We start from the raw sequence: 18,020 nt of genomic DNA, 5'->3' as shown, positions 1-18,020 counted from the left end.
CCTTAGAGGGCACTGGCGCTCAGACTCCCGGGTCGGGCTTCGGGCTCAAGCCCGGGCTTCGAGCTTTTTATGAGGGCCGGGTTCAGGCCCAAATTTAAGGCCCATTGGTTGGGCCGGGCTAAGGCTCGAGCCTGAAAAATTTATGTTAATAAAGAGCAAAAGCCCGGCCCGGCCCGGCATGAATAGGTCTATCGTCGCCCATAGGTGTGATTGGTTCCGCAGCCTGCGCAATTCAGCTAATCCTATCTCCGAACTAACATTATTTACCTAACCGACCATTAGCTTTATATATATCGCCGTTGCACAATTTGAAACCGCTACTAGCGAGGGAGTGACAAACTGAGGGGACAGGGCTTCATAAAGGAAAGGGGAAAAAAGAGAAGAAAAAAAAACTTATTAGATTTCACCAAAGCCCTAGTTTCTTTCTTATACGTTCAGGTTTGGATCGAAATCTGCGGAGATTGAAGGTTTTCTTAGGTTTTGATTCTGGAGCAGAATTACTGGTCTGTTTTAAATGAGTCGTCTAGGGTTCAAATCGGTGGTATATCATGGCGACTCGTGTTTGGGGGAAGTTGAGATTTTCCCCGCGAAAAACCAGAATGTTCAATTCCCAAATAACGAAATACGAATCAACTACATCTCTCAGCCCAGTGAACGATGCCCTCCTCTTTCAGTCCTTCAAACGATTTCTCCTTTTTCAGTTCGTTGCAAGCTTGAATCGAAAACTGTGGTCGAGCAGTCTCCACTGAGTCGTCTTCATGCTTCCTGTTTCTATGAATTAAAGGTTTTCCATACGGATTTATTTTAGTTGATCCGTCACGATGGGTTGCTTATTTCCTCCTGATTCTTATAAATTTGTTGTTTTCAATTGTTTTACAGACGGCCGTCATGTTGCTCGGAGAGGAAGAGCTCCATTTGGTGGCAATGACGAGCAAGCAGGAGAAGTTCCCGTGCTTTTGGTGTTGTTCAGTTCCATTAGGTCTTTACGGTTCTTGCTTAGGGATGCTGAATCTCCGGTGTCTCGCGATTGTGTTTGATCTTGACGAGACACTTATTGTTGCTAATACAATGAAGTCATTTGAGGACAGAATTGACGCTCTGCAACGTAGGATTGCCTGTGAAACTGATCCGGTTCGAGTTTCAGGAATGTCAGCTGAGCTTAAACGATATGTAGAAGATAGAATGTTGTTGAAACAGTACATAGAAGGCGATTATGTCATGGATAATGGTAAAACGCTCAAAGTTCAGCTGGAGGAGGTTCCTCCTCTATCTAATAATCACGAGCGAATCATCCGGCCAGTTATTAGATTGCAAGAAAGGAATATTGTCCTTACTCGGATTAATCCAGAGGTTAATATTTCAATTTATCGTATTTATTAGCCTTACTTTGTTATCTTGATGTTGATGGCTCGATAATACGTTAATTGGGCCCAACGAATTTATTAGCCTTACTTTTTTTTTTTTTTTTTTTTTTTATTTCATTTCATTTTTTTGGTAGAAAGGGAAGACAGATGACACTTTGTGGTTTGTATTCGTAAGGCAATATTTATAAGTTAGGAAAATATGCAGTATATTCAATTCAATAAAAATATTCTATAAACTTGTGTTGTCAATGCAGTAGCTAAATGCGCGAAGAGAAAAATTCATGCTAAATATGTGTTCACCAGGAACGCAACTCTGCTTCAAAAAACAATTCAGATATGTGCTTCTTGCTACTGAAACATTAAGCTTTTTGAAAAGATAGTTAGTAGAAAGCAAAGACAGATTTATTGTGTTGAACATGATACATTATCATGCTAGTACTTGCATATATGTGAAGGGACCAATAGAAAACACCCCCAAAGGCTTGTCGCACAGAAAATTCTTGGACCTGTCATGTATTTACATGTGGATAATGATCACATCTACAACTTCAATTTGTTGCTTAGTTATGAATGTGAAATGAAAACATTAGAGTTTTCTTTCAATTACTATTTACTAGTTTCCATCTTGTTGCAGATCCGTGATACTAGTGTTCTTGTGAGATTGCGACCTGCATGGGAGGATTTGAAAAGTTATCTGACAGCAAAAGGACGAAAGCGTTTCGAAGTTTATGTTTGTACAATGGCCGAAAGAGATTATGCTCTAGAGATGTGGAGACTTCTTGATCCAGAGGCACATCTTATAAGTGTAAAGCAGCTTTTGACTCGTGTTGTATGTGTCAGATCAGGCAAGGCCAACATCCCATGCAAATACAAAACATACTTATATTGATAATTAAATACTCCAAGCAATTACTGATTATCATTCTCTTTAATTCTGCATGCATCATATCTAGAGGCAGTTTTGTTTCATATTTGTAGTTTGTAGTCTTTAACAGTTTTGGACTTGTTATGCTAAGCTGTAGTTATGGTTTTGATTATTGCACCATTGTATTTCCATAGCTTATCTCAATTTTTTTTAATAATCTTTTGGATCATTATGGCTTATCTCCTTTGTTTGGATTCAAACTTAGTAGGCTCTCGGAAATCTCTTCTTAATGTTTTCCAAGATGGGATTTGCCATCCAAAGATGGCAATGGTAATTGATGACCGCCTCAATGTTTGGGAAGATAAGGACCAACCTAGAGTTCACGTTGTCCCTGCCTTTACTCCTTATTATGCCCCTCTGGCTGAGGTACACATTTATGCTCTTTTGTAGGTTGTTGGTTGATGACAGTATATTACCCTCTAAGCAAAACTAGTACTAACTTGATTATGTTCTTGATAGAGAGCAAACCCTGTGCCTGTATTATGTGTTGCAAGGAATGTTGCATGCAATGTCAGGGCTGGCTATTTTAAGTATGTGATCTGATTGATTTAGCTCGTCTTGTAGTTTCTATAATGATATAAGCAGAAATAATAATTTTCTACTGCTTTCTTGGTTCATAATTAATATGTTTGCGTTGTATATTTAGCTTGCGATGTGTATCTACTGTGTTGTAGAGAATTTGATGAGAACCTTTTGCGAAAAATTTCTGAACTCCGCTATGAAGATGAAGTTATAAATTTGCCTTATGCTCCTGATGTGAGCAACTATTTGATGTCAGAGGTAGGTACTTTAAATTAAATAATATTGCTTTTGACACTATATAAAAACACTTGGCATCTAAGTTCTTCAGTTGTTGTTGTTGCTACTATTATTATTTATCTCTGAATTTGTCAGGATGCTGGTTTTGTACAAAATGCCAATAGAGATATTCCCATTTCTGAGGGCACAAATGGTGCTGAAGTTGAAAGGAGATTGAATAGACCGGTGATTTCTACATCCACTATATTATTCATTCACGGACTTGATGTGATGTTGCTTTTGTTATTTGTTAAGATGAAAGAGTAATAGCTTCAAGTGATAGTTGATTGGCAAATTGGCTATTGATATTGTTTTAATTTGAGTAATTATGTTGCTATTTTGCTTATCAATTCATGAAGGGCTAACAACTCATATTCTTTCCTTTGTTAGGATGAGAAACATATTGTAGATCCTGCTCCTCCTTTCACAAACAATCCCAATGTAAGACCTGAAACACAGAAACTTGTGAACATTTCACCAAATGTTATCAGCCCGGCAACTTCTCGACCCATTTTACCTTCGCAGAGTATGACCTTCATTTTTTCCTTGTTTAAAAATCGGATTATAAACTTGCATATGCTCAGATATATTTAATTAGTTTTGCTTTCTCTTTTTTTTTTTTATATTGCATTTTTTTTGTGTCTTTTGCATTTCAGAACCTAGTATACTTGGAGCTCCTGCTAGACGGGATATTATCCCCCCTGAATTAGATCCTGATTTGAGGAGAAGACTCCTTATATTGCAGCATGGTCAGGATGTGAGGGATCAATGCTCAGGTGATCCTCCTATTCTACCAAGGCCACCTGCACAAGCATCACCACCATTAATACAAACACGTGGAGGCTGGTTAGTAGAGGAAGACATCAATATGGGGCAAATAAAAAACCAGCCTTTGGGATTTACTCATGAATCTGATGCATCACTACCAAATAAGCGAGATCAGCAGAGTCTTCATTACCATAATGCTGATAGTTCTGTTGCCCATGGCCCTGGGTCATCCTCTAACACTTCCAAAGTCACAAGTGATGAGGTATATTCTGTACTACTTACCTCAAAATATCATTAATCATTCAGTTAGTAGCTTTGACATTTCCATGTAAGTGGGTGATAATTTGGGAAATATTTTGGAATTCCAACTGTGTAATCTGTGGTAGTTTTATGTATTTCTGTATCTCTGCTCTCTAGCAGATGTTGTTTTTGCTTTTTGGTTCCATTTCCGTATAAAGGCTGGTAATGCCTTATCACCTGCTAGGTTGTAATCCTTTTTCCTTTTAATGAATTTTATTTTATCTTTAAAAAAAGTCCAGCCTGTTAAATCTTGTTTATTTGCAGGCATATCCTGGACACGAAAAGCAAAAACAAAATACTTCACAGTCAACTCAGTCTTCATTCCCAGGTACTTGTACATATTTATATTATAAGAGGTGCATACATATTTATGCTTCTGGTATTGATAAAAAAAGAAAATATTTTCTTCTGATCTTTTTTTTTTTGGTGATTTCTTTTGAATGGCTACACAACGAGGGGTAGCCCATCCCCCAACCCATAACCCCCTACCCAGGTGCAGGTGGGATTCGATCCCAAGTCTCCGCTACGACTAACAGGGGACCTTACCAACCCGCGGGTTGGCACCTGGCTATTTTGGTCACATAAATTATTCATAGGTTACTATTTGTGAAGTTCTATAAATATGCTTGTTTTGGGTGAAATTCTTTTTTATTTTAATATCCTAGTGAATAAAAAGTCTAATGTTCATAACGGGTATGACTCAAAATCTGTACTTCCCTTTGTGAGTGAAGTCCTGCCCTCAAATGCATGTGCATGGTTACATGCTGATGTAAAGCACCATCATCTTTAGTTAGATAGGGGAACTTGTCACTTAAGAACAATGCAAGCTTTTAAAGGTGAAGGCAGCGCATTGGGTAAGAACAATCGACAATGTAAGCTTTTAAAGCCTTCTCCCTGGATGATATTCTGAAGTCATGGGAAGTGGTGACAAAGTCCTCAGTAATGAAGACAGTGGTTTTTAATGGAAACCCCTCTCACATGACAATGTCAAACTGAATTTTGATGGAAGCTCTGTGGGTAACCCAAGACCCTTGGGAATTGGAGGAGTCTTTAGAAATGGTGGTGTGGTGGTAGCCTTGTACTCTGGACTGATTGGATATGGGGGACTCATTAAAAGCTGAGGTCTTGTCTCTATTTCAAGGATTGAAATTAGCTAAACAGTTTGGAAAGAAACAGTTCCCACATTCCTTGGGTCTTCCTGTATAAATTCAGGGAGATTGTAAGCCTAACAAGGGAGCTAAATGTTGCCTTTACATGGGTGAGAAGAACAGCAAATGGAATGGAAGATTCTTTGGCCAAACAAGGGGCTGTAAGACAGCAAATGTTTTAGGCAAATCTGTAATCTTTTGTTGTTTTGGGGTGGAATTGCATCCAAGCTCTTGTAACTCCTAAATTTACATCAATACATTTCTTTTGCTGCTGATAAAAAAAAAAGAAACAGGTGGAGGTGTTTACAGAGACTCAAAGCTAGTTATCGCTTGGATGAACTGCAATAATTAGTGTGCCTGGATGTTCAGGTAAGCTATAAGAGGGAGATGGGAAGAAGATTGGCTACAGAGGTGGAAGCAAGGTTCCAAATATCAATAGTCCGATATGCCCAATACAGCACATCGGTCTTTAAAATAACATGCTTTCATTTTCTTTTAGTTTTTTTTCCAAACATGTTCAGCGCATCAGTGACCCACCGGTACAATATGTATCAGCTGATACGTGATGAAATTTTGAACCTTGGGTGGAAGCTACTTTCAGATGGGTTAAGATAATGGAAAATAGGTTGGCTGATGTCCTAGCAAAGCAAGGGGTAGGGAACATTTTTTTTTTGGGCAGAAATGTAATGGATTTTATAAATGATTGAAGTGCTGGATGAAAGCTCTAGTCTCTTATGTAATGATTTAACACTATTTTAATTAAAAATAATTTCTATTGCTGATAAAAAAAATATTGTTACTTTAGAGGGAAATGATGAAGCTATGGTATTACCATTTTGTCAAAACAGCTTTGGTATTACTATTTTGTCAAAACAACTATTGTTCATTGTTTCTTTTTCTGCTCTATGACATTTCTTGATCCATGTATTGCTTTATACAAGGAGAAGGTCTATTGGTATGAGCAAAATTTACAATAGTGTGGGATTGGCATTAAACACTTTAGAATTGGATTTGCAAAAATAGTGACATCATGCCACCTAAAATGGGTTAATTCTTTTTAGTTTGATAATAAATAAAAAAGGAAATTTTATTAAGAGAAAGGAGTTCATCAAATAGGGTGATGAGAGATTGCCAGTCTTATAATTTGTAATAAAAGGGATACAAAAACACCCAGAAAATCAGATATATGAAATTAACTCCTTGACCCCAATTTAAATAAAGACTAGAAATCATTTTCAAATGCTTCCTTTGAAACTCCTTGAAATTGATAAATTATAGATGGAAAGACAGAGGTAGACCTAAGAGAGAGCACCTTAGGCTATGTTTGGTTTGAAGGAAAAGGTGAGGAAAGGAAAGGAAAGATAGGGAGACCCCATACAAGGTTTGTAAAGGTTTTCCTTTCCTTTTCGTACTTTTTCCTTCAAACCAAACACAGCCTTAGAGATTATCTTGTAAAGATTCCCTATCAAATTGATGGGTGGAAGTTTGCGTTTCAAAGCTTAGGATGATTTTGGGATTAATCTAACAAAAGTAGCATTAGCTCTGATGATGCGCGATGTGGTGCTCCTTGTTGGCGGACAGCTCTGACATCGAGTTGAGTAGGTCACTTGGCCAAGCTACAAGAGAGAGATTAGAGTGACCGTATTGCTTTATCCGGGGTGGGCACTCCCATGCTTAACTTAGTGAACTGGAGATGTGATTGCAAGAATGCAAGAGAGCTAGAGTACTTGAAAGCTAAATCCGGTGCACCTTCTGAGGTTGGAGGTGAGGCCCTCATATAGATGGGCTACTGTGAGCCTCATGAAACATGTATGAGATCTTCGGCCCCTTTGGTTTGGAGGTGGTTTCATGCCTGGTGGTGGACTCTGCGTAAGCGGGTAGTGCTTATCTAGTTGCATCCGAAGCGAGCGATGTGATAATCGACTCTATCGACATGGCATCGTGATCCCGGGGAAGTCGGAGACTCGGAGATGATAACCCGCTTGAGGAGGTGGTTGCCCGATAGGGACGAGAAAAATGGGCCTCTGAGGGTTCTATTTATAGACGGATGAACCGAACTATGGACGGTTGAGTTCAGCTGATCCAACTGTTCACAAGGGTGCAGAGGTTCGTATTCTGAGGTGAAATTAGTTTAGTGTGTTTTTGACGTCTGCGCGACCTAATAGTTGTGTGGTGTCTGTGTGTCCTCGGTACGCTACCTTGCATCTAGGCTGGACCAATTGAACTGACCCGACCCCAAACCATTGATCGGACCACAAATGAGGATGAACGGATCAAATCACCTCAAGTTATAACTACTCCCTCATCGGACTGACCACCTCAGACTTGGGAGTGGGGGGCATTTGATGAGGGTTAATATGGTCCTCCAATGACATCATGACAGGTGGGATCGTAGGACAGTTGGGTGACACCTCAACACCACGTAAACTGACCACTTCGAACACTTCACAACTGCATCAGCGACCTTGGCACCATCTTGGTAGACCAAACTGCGAATAGCTAGGCGGGACCTCAGGTTGGTGTAAGAGGCTTGCCAGAAGAGCCATTTCATACACAATGTCTAGTAGTGAGTCCGAGGAAGGGGGGTTTGTCTTGCTGGGCCAAGGAAGGGACCTCGTCTCACGACCGATTTGGTTCTCATAAGAGGGCCTTGTCTTCACGTAGGGTTAACACACTGAACTAGTTCGGTTCCTCCGAGCTCTCTATTGATAACGTCTATGAGCTCACAACTCGGTATAAGATTCCGAATCAGTATAGATACTCTCTTTCTCTTGAGGGGTACCTGTGGGAGCACGAGGATGACGGGATTGCTGTCTTCGAGGAGGCCCTATAAGCGGGTCTTCAATTCTCTCTTCATCCGTTGATCCCCAAGGTAATGAACTATTACATCATTAGTTTAGATCAACTTCACCCCAACTCCATTAGGACTCTAGTCGGCACCATCTTGTTATGTCACCACGTCGGCTTCCCCTTAGATGTTGAGACCTTTGCTGGCCTATGCCATATAAAGAAAAACCCTTCTAGCACTCTTGGATGTATAGTTATTGATGGTGCGCGATCCGGCCGGTCCTAGCTGTCAACGACCTTGCCTCTGACAGGAGCAACGGGGAGCCTGAAACAGAGAAGATGAGGGGACTCCGGGGGGAACCTGGTGAGATTTTTCCGAAGCTCAAGTTAATATTCTTTCAAAGGCAAGATAAAACCAGATGGCGCAAAGTTTGCATACCTTGTTGTTGGGGGTAGGGGGCCTTTTATAACCACTTCGCGCACTCACTTCGAGGCGTCTGTCAGGTCGGGTATGATTACTTCTGTGTTTCTGCCAGTTCGGATGTCATCCCTTCTGTTGGGACAGAACCACCACTGCTCCTTGTCGGAGCTGTCTCTGTAATTGGAGATGGCGGTGGCAGGTGGCCGTTTGAAGTGTGGCTGTCAAGTGTCAGATTCCAAGTCAGTCAAGTGCGCCGCCCCTGAATACGAACTTCCTCGGTGTCAGGCATGGTATGGTTCAGTTTGGCTTCTTGGAGGCGAAGTGCTGGAGTGGTGAGCGAGGTGAAGTCTTGAGTTCGGAGGTATGTCCCGAATTGCCATAGGGCAGGCCAGTTCGGAGGTGTCTCGAACTGCCGTAGGGCAGGCCAGTTCGGAGGTGTGTCCCGAACTGCCATAGGGCATGCCAGTTCGGGCTACTGCCCTTAGGGTTTTGGCTTAGGGCCTAAGGGTGAGTTCAGGTTCCTAGTAGGGAGTTCAGACCGCTGGTTCCTCCCTTTGGTGCTTGTGCCTTAGGCGTGCTGTTGTCTTTGCCACGTGTTGCGCAATTACGAGGTCGGGCCAAATCTTCCTTCATCAATTGCCCCCCACTCCTCGTGCCAAGGGTCTTGCCTTGGTGTGGGGAGTTCGCGAGGTGGTAGGTGGATTTGTCCCGTGCTTCGAATCTTGATAGCGTGAGATGCGTTGTCAGGGTTCTTTGGGTTTCTTGAGCGCCCAAAAGGCGAGAGACGCGCCTACTTACAAATGCTGACAGACGTGGTGGTGCGCGTTTATTTCAAATTTCAAAAAAGCGCGCCACTGGGAGACGTGATAGCGGGTCTTTTTGATTTTGAAAAGACGCCCTGCTGCCGTTTGAAAGGCGAGGAGACGTGCGTCGGCCGTTCTGTCAGTTTCCAAAAAGACGTGTGCTGTCGTCTCGTCAGTTTTAGAAAGACGTGCGCCGGCGTTTCGTCAGTTTCAGAAAAGACTTGCGCCAATCACGTCTCGGTCTCAGGGGACGTGCGGTTAGCGCGAATGCGGGCCGTCGGATTGGCTCTGATCTGCATTGTTGGTTCTTGGTTACTGTGAGTATAAATAGTAGGGGACATCAGTCGCTTTGTCACTTTTGCGTTTTGCTTCTTGAGCTTGCGTCCAAGTTTCAACTCGCGTCTAGGTTTTCAGTTCGCGTTCTAGGTTTTTTGCTTGTTCCGATTTCCGAAGTCTTGTTCAATCCTTTTTTCGGGTGAAACTTGAGGAAGAGTTTGAGCCCGTAGGCCGAGCCGCTTCGGGCAATCTAGTGTCTACCTCTCGTCGAGGTCGGATGTTAGACAGGTTTGGTCCTTCGACTATGACGCCTGAGGGGCTCCAATCCCTTATTACCTATTACAACTTGCCTGGGGAGTACGCCTATTTCATTCCTTCGGGTAGCTTTCCTTGGGAACACGGTCCTGAAGAGATCGTGATATTTCGGGAGCAGCTCGCTGTGGGGCTGCGACTGCCTTTCCACCCCCTTCTTGTCGAGATCATAAACCACTTCGGCGTTACCGTCGGCCAGCTTCACCCGAACTCCATTCGTAACTTGGTGGGGACAATCTTCCTTTTTTGTGAACATGGCTTTCCTTTAGACTTGGAGATATTCTCCTCTATTTTTATGCTTAGGAAACACGCGGGTCCTCTTCCCGGGAGTAGGCGGGCGTATTACTTGTCTCTTCGCCCGGGTTTTAAGCTCTTGCACGAACTTCCCAACAAGGTCCCGGCATGGAAGCGGGGCTACTTCGGGGTGCGAAGTGTACTTTGGTGGCCTTTTCAGACCGGGTGGGGGATGGCCACCCCTGGCTCCGGTGTCACTTGATAAAAAGACGGTGAAGGACCTCCGACAATGGGCACGATTAGGGCTAAAATGCCATCAGTACTTGACGAAGGCCAAGCTCATTGCGGCCGGATTGAGTTCGGGTAGGATCCAGGCTGAGTTGAGATCAGTTGGATCCAACTATTCACAAGGGTGTGGAGGTTCGTATTTTGAGGTGATATTAGTTTAGCGTGTTTTTGACGTCTGCGCGACCTAATAGTTGTGTGGTGTCTGTGTGTCCTCGGTACGCTACCTTGCAACTAGGCTGGACCAATTGAACTGACCTGATCCCAAACCATTGATCGGACCACAAATGAGGATGAACGGATCAAATCACCTCTAGTAGTGAGTCCGAGGAAGGGGGGGTTTGTCTTGCTGGGCCAAGGAAGGGACCTCGTCTCAAGACCGATTTGGTTCTCATAAGAGGGCCTCGTCTTCACGTAGGGATAACACACTGAACCAGTTCGGTTCCTCCGAGCTCTCTATTGATAACGTCTATGAGCTCACAACTCGGTATAAGATTCCGAATCGGTATAGATACTCTCTTTCTCTTGAGGGGTACCTGTGGGAGCACGAGGATGACGGGATTGCTGTCTTCGAGGAGGCCCTATAAGCAGGTCTTCAATTCTCTCTTCATCCGTTGATCCCCGAGGTAATGAACTATTACATCATTAGTTTAGATCAACTTCACCCCAACTCCATTAGGACTCTAGTCGGCACCATCTTGTTATGTCACCACGTCGGCTTCCCCTTAGATGTTGAGACCTTTGCTGGCCTATGCCATATAAAGAAAAACCCTTCTAGCACTCTTGGATGTATAGTTATTGATGGTGCGCGATCCGGCCGGTCCTAGCTGTCAACGACCTTGCCTCTGACAGGAGCAACGGGGAGCCTAAAACAGAGAAGATGAGGGAACTCTGGGGGGAACCTGGTGAGATTTTTCCGAAGCTCAAGTTAATATTCTTTCAAAGGCAAGATAAAACCAGATGGCGCAAAGTTTGCATACCTTGTTGTTGGGGGTAGGGGGCCTTTTATAACCACTTCGCGCACTCACTTCGAGGCGTCTGTCAGGTCGGGTATGATTACTTCTGTGTTTCTGCCAGTTCGGATGTCATCCCTTCTGTTGGGATAGAACCGCCACTGCTCCTTGTCGGAGCCGTCTCTGTAACTGGAGATGGCGGTGGCAGGTGGCCGTTTGAAGTGCGACTGTCAAGCGTCAGATCCCAAGTCAGTCAGGTGCGCCGCCCCTGAATACGAACTTCCTCGGTGTCAGGCATGGTACGGTTGTTCAGTTTGGCGTCCTGGAGGCGAAGTGCTGGAGTGGTGAGCGAGGTGAAGTCTTGAGTTTGGAGGTTTGTCCCGAATTGCCATAGGGCATGCCAGTTCGAAGGTGTCCCGAACTGCCGTAGGGCAGGCTAGTTCGGAGGTGTGTCCCGAATTGCCATAGGGTAGGCCAGTTCGGGCTACTGCCCTTAGGGTTTTGGCTCGGGGCCTAAGGGAGAGTTTGGGTTCCTAGTAGGGAGTTCGGACTGCTGGTTCCTCCCTTTGGTGCTCGTGCCTTAGGCGTGCTGTTGTTTCGAGCTGTTGTCTTTGCCACGTGTTGCGCAATTACAAGGTCGGGCCAAATCTTCCTTCATCAGTTATTATCTGTCCTACCGACTTAGGTGTAAGCTGTTGAACAACTTCCCCTCTAAGGTACTGACCTGGAAGAGGAAGTATTTCTTCCTTGACCTGAGTGGCGGATGGCCGTTCCTTATGACCTGGAAAGGAGTGAGGTACTCCAGGGAGGAAACTCATAGTGAGCGGCTGCAGGCAAGGGTGTATGTCTTAGTGGACCGGAATTCTATGCTAAGTGAGTACTTGGCTGAGGATAAGCTGATCCAGGCCGGGTTGAGTCTTCCGGGTAGGTCGTCACCTCAGGCTTGGGTATTTTCTTTTTCTTTACTTTTTCTTTTTCTTCTTACAATTCGACTTACCCTTGAATTTCTTGTACAGGAGGCATGTTGGGCATGCCAACTTCTGGGTTGTTCCAAGCCATGAAGAGGAAGAAGAGGAAGGTGGCTCACCAAGAGGGACCTCAGGTTGCTACTCCGGAGACCGCTGTGTAAACTGTTGAGACTGTACCGGTTGTCGACATAGTTGAGGGAGACTAGCCTGAAAGGATCTCGCTAGAGCCTGAGGTTGCCCGTGTATCCGAGGAGCCCCTTCCACCACCCGAGGCCGGGGCGTCTAGAGGGTCGAATGCCGAAATTTATTCCGAGGAGAGCCGCACCATAATGGACTTTTGGACCGCTTTGGTGAGGAGCAAGGGGGTCGTCTTTCTTGAAGAGGTCGCGAGGCTTCTCGAGTCATGTACTGGTGAGCTTAGGGGAAAGCCTATGCGTTGCCTTCATTCTAGACTCATTTCTCTTTATCTCTTTTGTGGGTGAACACTTTGGCACACTCTTTGTTGGGGCAAGTTGAGCGGGTTGTCCGTTTCATCAGCGATTTGAAGAATGAGCTCGTGGTGGAGCGAGGTTGTAACGTGGACTTCGCGACGGAGGTCGAGAAGCTAACTGAGATGCTCGGGCGCAAGGACCAATGGTTACAGGAGAATGAGGTCGAGCTCATTCAGCAATAGTCCAAGTTTCTCGATGACGTCCATGCTGCCGAAGTTTGTGCAATTGAAGAGTTCAAGACTGCGCCCGAAGAGTTCAAGACTTCGCCCGAATTCTTGAAGGAGAGGGAAGAGTTCAGATTTGGTACCTTTCTTTAGGGATTTAGGTTGTGTCAGATGCTTGTAGACTCGGTGTGCTCGGAATTTGACCTCAGCAAGTTAAAGTCATCGCCATGCATTGACGAGATGATGGGTCAGGTCAATCAAGAGCTTGACTCCGAGGAGGAGGAGGACGAAGAAGATGTCTAACTTCTTTGCCTCTTTTCTTGGACCCCCGATGTATATACATTGTATGCTGAGCCTCCAAGCTTGGCTTTCTTAATTTTTTTTTGAGATGTACTCTTTCCTTCTAATGGAATTGACTTTTTGCATATATTGTGCCCCTGCTTCTCGCCCTGCATTTTCAATTACTAGAAAATAGGCTAAGTGCCGAAACAACATCCGGTGTTGCCGCGGTGACAAGTTGCTTAGGCGCCAAAGCGACTAGACTCGTAATTTTGGCTAAGTCAAAACAATGCCGAGGTATTGAATTGTCGACGTGTCTTGAGGTTGGCGGAGGGGGCTTTTAAGCTAAAAGCATTTGGCTTCCCCTTGTGTACAACTTAGCTGAAGTGCTCATTGCGTAGATCCGCTAGACTAGGTCGCCAGGGTGGGTGGTCTCATTTTCACACTTGGTGAAATTTTGTAGACTTGGCGAATACCGCTTGAAACTTCAGAACTCTTCATAAGTAATACCTCCTTAAGTTGTTAACGTTCCACTTATGGGGTATTTGCCTCCCCTCAAACGTTTCGAGCTCGTACGTACCCTCACCGATCACCTTGAGAACTTTGTAGGGGCCTTCCTATTTTGGACCTACCTTCCCTACGTTGGGCTTAGGTACCATAACCTTCCTGAGTACCGGGTTGCCAACTCGAAATTGGTGTTTCTTAAATCGAGTGCAGTGTTTTAAAAGGCGTGGGAGGCATACGCCTGGAGGGGTTGACACCTCTGAGGCGCGTACACCTCTTGCGCTTTTTTCATGAGGCGTGCTAGAGGCGTACACCTCATGTGCCTCATGCACATCTGATATAAAAAGACAGAAAAAAAAGGAAAAAGAAAAAAAGGAAAGGAAAGAAAAGGAAAGGAAAGAAAAGGAAAGGAAAGGGATGGGAAGAAAAGATAAGGGGAATAAATGTGATGCATTTCTTCCTAATATAAAAGATTTTTATTAAAAATAATGAAAAAATGAGATCCCCCTTGCTCCTCATCCTTCTCCTAACCCCCCTCCTCTTAAAGAGGCTTACGCCTCTTGTGTTTTGAACTACGTGTCACGCCTCTAGGTAGTAGAAAGCCTTGCATCACGCCTCTATGTTTTAAAACATTGCTTGGGCCGGGCGTTATAATATCAAGCTAGTCATTGCTGGTATGCTGCAGTCCGAATATAGGCCAAGTCACGCATTACTTTTACTAGGTTGAGGTTAGTCCACAACTCGTCTTTGTTCCTCCTCATCGTACGTCTCAAACTGCAAGGTCGACACCTTGATCTCGGTTGGAATGACATCTTCCGCCCCGTACGTTAGGTTGAAAGGAGTCTCCTCGGTCGTCGTCTTGATAGTAGTTTGGTAGACCCATAGGACACTAGGCAACTCGTCCACTCACAAACCCTTAGCTCGTGAGTGCTGACCTTTGAGTCCGCAGAGTATCGCCCTATTCGTCACTTCGACCTGATCGTTTGCTTGGGGATGAGCCATTGAGGTGAAGTTTTGTTGGATTCCCATCTCGACAGACTAGTTTTGGACTTAATGTCTTCGAACTGTGATGGATATCGGTGGCTTGACTTCCACCCACTTCGTAAAGTAGTCAATCGCGACGACCAAGAACCTCCTCTGCTCGGTCGTAGGTGGAAAGGGATCGAGGATATTTTTTGCTCACTGCAAATAGCCATGGGCTGGTACGGTTCCTCAGGTCAGCAATGCGCTAGTGTCGTATGTTGGCATGCCGTTGGCACTGTCCCACTTTCGGACAAATTCTAGCGCATCTGCCTTCATCATTGGTCAATAATAGCCTTGTTTAGCACATTATGGGTGAGCGCCCTACCCCTAGGTGTCCTTCGCAGAGATATTCGTGGATCTCGCGTCGCACCTAGCTCGCTTCAATTGGGCGCAAGCAACATGGATAGGGGAGGTGAACGACCTGCGATACAGTTGCTCGCCTATGATTACATAGTGAACTGATTGCCGCTCCACCTTCCGAGCCACATTACGCTCAGCATGTAGGGTCCCGTGGCACATATAATCAACGAGCTGATCCAACTAGCTCGGCTTTGCAGCCAAAATTGGAGCAACCTCTTCTACCACCCTTTCTATGCTAGGGCGTGGCAGGTCTTCAATATAGACCATTCTCTTTGTAGTGTTCATCGCACCAGCCAGCTTCGAGAGCGCATCGGCCTCGGTGTTCTCGAACCTCGACACTTAGTGAATGTACCAAGAGTGGAAGTTGGGCAGGAGCTCTCTGACCTTTGCCAGGAAGGCTAGTCCAACATGGTGGGCTCCTGAGCCTCATACTCCCCATTCACCTGGTTCCCCACTAACTGTGAATCGTTGCACACCACGAGATGTTTAACACTAACCTCTTTCACTAGTGATAGCTCGGCTATCGGCGCCTCATATTTAGCTTCATTGTTCGAGGCTAAGAACATGAATCAGAGGGAGTACTCCATATTCACCTTGCTAGGTCCATAGAGGATCATCCCATCTCAGCTACTGCGCTGGTTGGACGAGCTGTCCACATGGAAGATCCTGGGATCCTTGTCCCAAGTTGGGTCGGGTGCCGCACTGGTTGACGCCTTTGAGGTGATCACGAGCTTGACAACTTCAGAGTTCAGTGTGTTGAACGTACACTCGATGACGAAGTTAGCTAGGACTTGTGCCTTGATCGCTGGGTGATGTAGCGTGATCCGGCTGCTCCTAGCTGGTGATGACTTGGCTTCCAGTAGACGACGAACTTGACTAATCTGCACAAGGAGAATTAGAGAACCCGGGGTGGCTTGCCCGGCGAGGTCACTTCGATGCTTAAGTCAGTATGTAGTTGCGGGTTTATGAGAGCTTAAGAAATCAAGAGAGCTAGAGATCAGAGATTACGCATACCTTCGCCCTCGGAGGGTTGGGGTCAATATATACTGGAGTCCTCGCGGGTTTTTCAGAGTGGTTCTGGGATCCTTGCTTTGATGATGCCCGTTTCCGTATTAACAGGAGATAATGCTGCTAGCCGATAAGGCTTATCACTGCCTTCCGAATAGGATGGGGAGATAGTGCTAGCAATTACGAGGCGTGATCCCGAAGAGCACGGGGTTTGGTGGTGAGATCTTTGGGGTTGCCATGTTGAGGTCAGCCTGACTAGGTAGTGAGCTGCCTGTGAAGTGCCGGGCTGCTTGGTGGTGAGCTGCCTAGTGGCGAGCTGCCTGAGCTCGTGGGGGTCATGATGTTGCCAGGTGGTTTTTCTGTGGCTGCCACTTGTCCTTCTCATTCTAACACCCTTTTCACTGAGCTGTCGTGCCTGATGGAGCCGAGGTGGTCTGGTTGGTACATAACATGAGGCGGCTGATCCGAACGAGGTGTTTTGTCTAAGCTGAGGTGTCACATTTTGGATGCCAATTGGTTCTCAGATCTGCTTGTATCAGTTTCCAACTTATTATTTGGGTCTGGTGATCTGGTCCTTTGGATTTGCAATGTAAAGTGTCAATTTGCTAAATGTTGCAGAGATTCATATCCTTTAAGTACGAATGAGAGTGATTTTCCTTTTGCTCTTGTGCACTTTGATGTTTAGGCCAATTGCTACCACTTCGTTGTTTGGTCATATGTATTTTGTTACATTTATTGATGATTGTACCAGATGTATTTGGTTTAATTTGATGAATTACAAATATGAAGTGCTTTACATATTCAAAATGCCATGGTTCCATGTCATTCTCCTCTTTTCCCATCATGGAGTGGTCAACACATATTATCTGCTTAAGTTTGGAATAAAATGCCATGGGACACTAAAACATCTTCTATAATCTATTATCATGGAATGATAAAGTTGCAAATTGCAATGCTCAAACAGTTATGCAGTTCTGCTTCTTCAGTGGCTTTTCTTTTTCTGTGTATGTTTATTTGCTGAGTGATGTTTCTTGCAGAGGATGATGAGCAATCTTTGAATCAAGTGCCCGGCAATAATAGAGACCCTCAAACTGAGGATGGAAAAGTGACTCTGTTTCCTACCTCCGTAATAGGAGTGTTGCAAGAAATTGGGCGGAGGTGTGGCTCTAAGGTATAGATCGTGTGCTTTTGGATGAGCACTTTCTTTTGACTTTCCTATGTTTTACACCGTGCAACCTTTTGACTTTTTAGATGGAGTTCAGATTTATTGACAGTACCATTAAGGATCGACGCTATTCTGTTGAGGTCAGTAAAAGTTACGGATTTATTATTTTATTTATTGGTTTATTGTTTGTTATGAAGAGATGTTCTAGAAACAAGTGGTTTTAAGATAAGTAGGTCAAACAGAAAATATGCAATATAAATTTAATAATTATAGGAATAGCATTGCTTTGGTTTGATAGTTCATAATTGGGTAGAGATTGAGGAGGATGTCACCATAGACTTAGAGTGGGATGGGCTAAATGGATGGGTGTATTTGGAGTCTTTGTATGATAAAAGACTACCAGTTAAACTGAAGGAAAATTTCATAAAATGGCTATAGTGCTAGAAATATTATATGTAGCAGAGTGTTTAGTAGTCGTAAATAAAACATCTAAAAAATGAGTGCAGTAGAGATGTGAATGTCGAGATGGAGGAGTGAGAAAACTAGAAAAGATAGTTTAGTCACATGTGGAAAATACCACCTTTCACACTAGTAAGAATGAAATGCAAGTTAAAGGGTCTAAAAGAGCTAGAGGCAGGCATAATAGGACATGGGTTGAAGTAGTGAGAAATGATTTTGGGGCCC

General features: G+C 44.4%; 1 protein-coding gene across 13 annotated transcripts in view; it reads left to right on the top strand.

The window, feature by feature from the left end:
• Window positions 1–290: 290 nt before the first annotated feature.
• CPL2 (carboxyl-terminal domain (ctd) phosphatase-like 2) overlaps window positions 291–18,020 on the top strand; it is an 86,298-nt gene continuing 68,568 nt past the window's right edge. For 8 of the 13 annotated variants that reach the window (XR_016107586.1, XR_016107585.1, XR_016107584.1 and 5 more), the window contains exons 1-12: window positions 317–784; window positions 880–1,350; window positions 1,999–2,209; window positions 2,495–2,655; window positions 2,749–2,819; window positions 2,964–3,069; window positions 3,184–3,273; window positions 3,478–3,613; window positions 3,744–4,117; window positions 4,420–4,483; window positions 17,209–17,342; window positions 17,423–17,476. Coding sequence is in view for 6 of the 13 variants with exons in the window: in XM_088971630.1 (XP_088827756.1) it covers window positions 515–784; window positions 880–1,350; window positions 1,999–2,209; window positions 2,495–2,655; window positions 2,749–2,819; window positions 2,964–3,069; window positions 3,184–3,273; window positions 3,478–3,613; window positions 3,744–4,117; window positions 4,420–4,483; window positions 17,209–17,342; window positions 17,423–17,476 (2,142 nt within the window). In the remaining 7 variants the exon portion in view is untranslated. Of the gene's footprint in view, window positions 785–879; window positions 1,351–1,618; window positions 2,210–2,494; window positions 2,656–2,748; window positions 2,820–2,963; window positions 3,070–3,183; window positions 3,274–3,477; window positions 3,614–3,743; window positions 4,118–4,419; window positions 4,484–17,208; window positions 17,343–17,422; window positions 17,477–18,020 lie in introns of those variants that run through there. The other 5 variants (XR_016107587.1, XR_016107590.1, XM_088971629.1 and 2 more) reach the window with 3 other exon arrangements.

The sequence above is a fragment of the Nelumbo lutea genome, chromosome 2 (genome assembly GCF_056320005.1).
Source record: "Nelumbo lutea isolate HS-2025 chromosome 2, American lotus-T2T, whole genome shotgun sequence".
Lineage (NCBI taxonomy): Eukaryota > Viridiplantae > Streptophyta > Magnoliopsida > Proteales > Nelumbonaceae > Nelumbo > Nelumbo lutea.
Note: the sequence above shows the minus strand (reverse complement) of the source record. Positions and strands in the feature narration are given on the sequence as shown.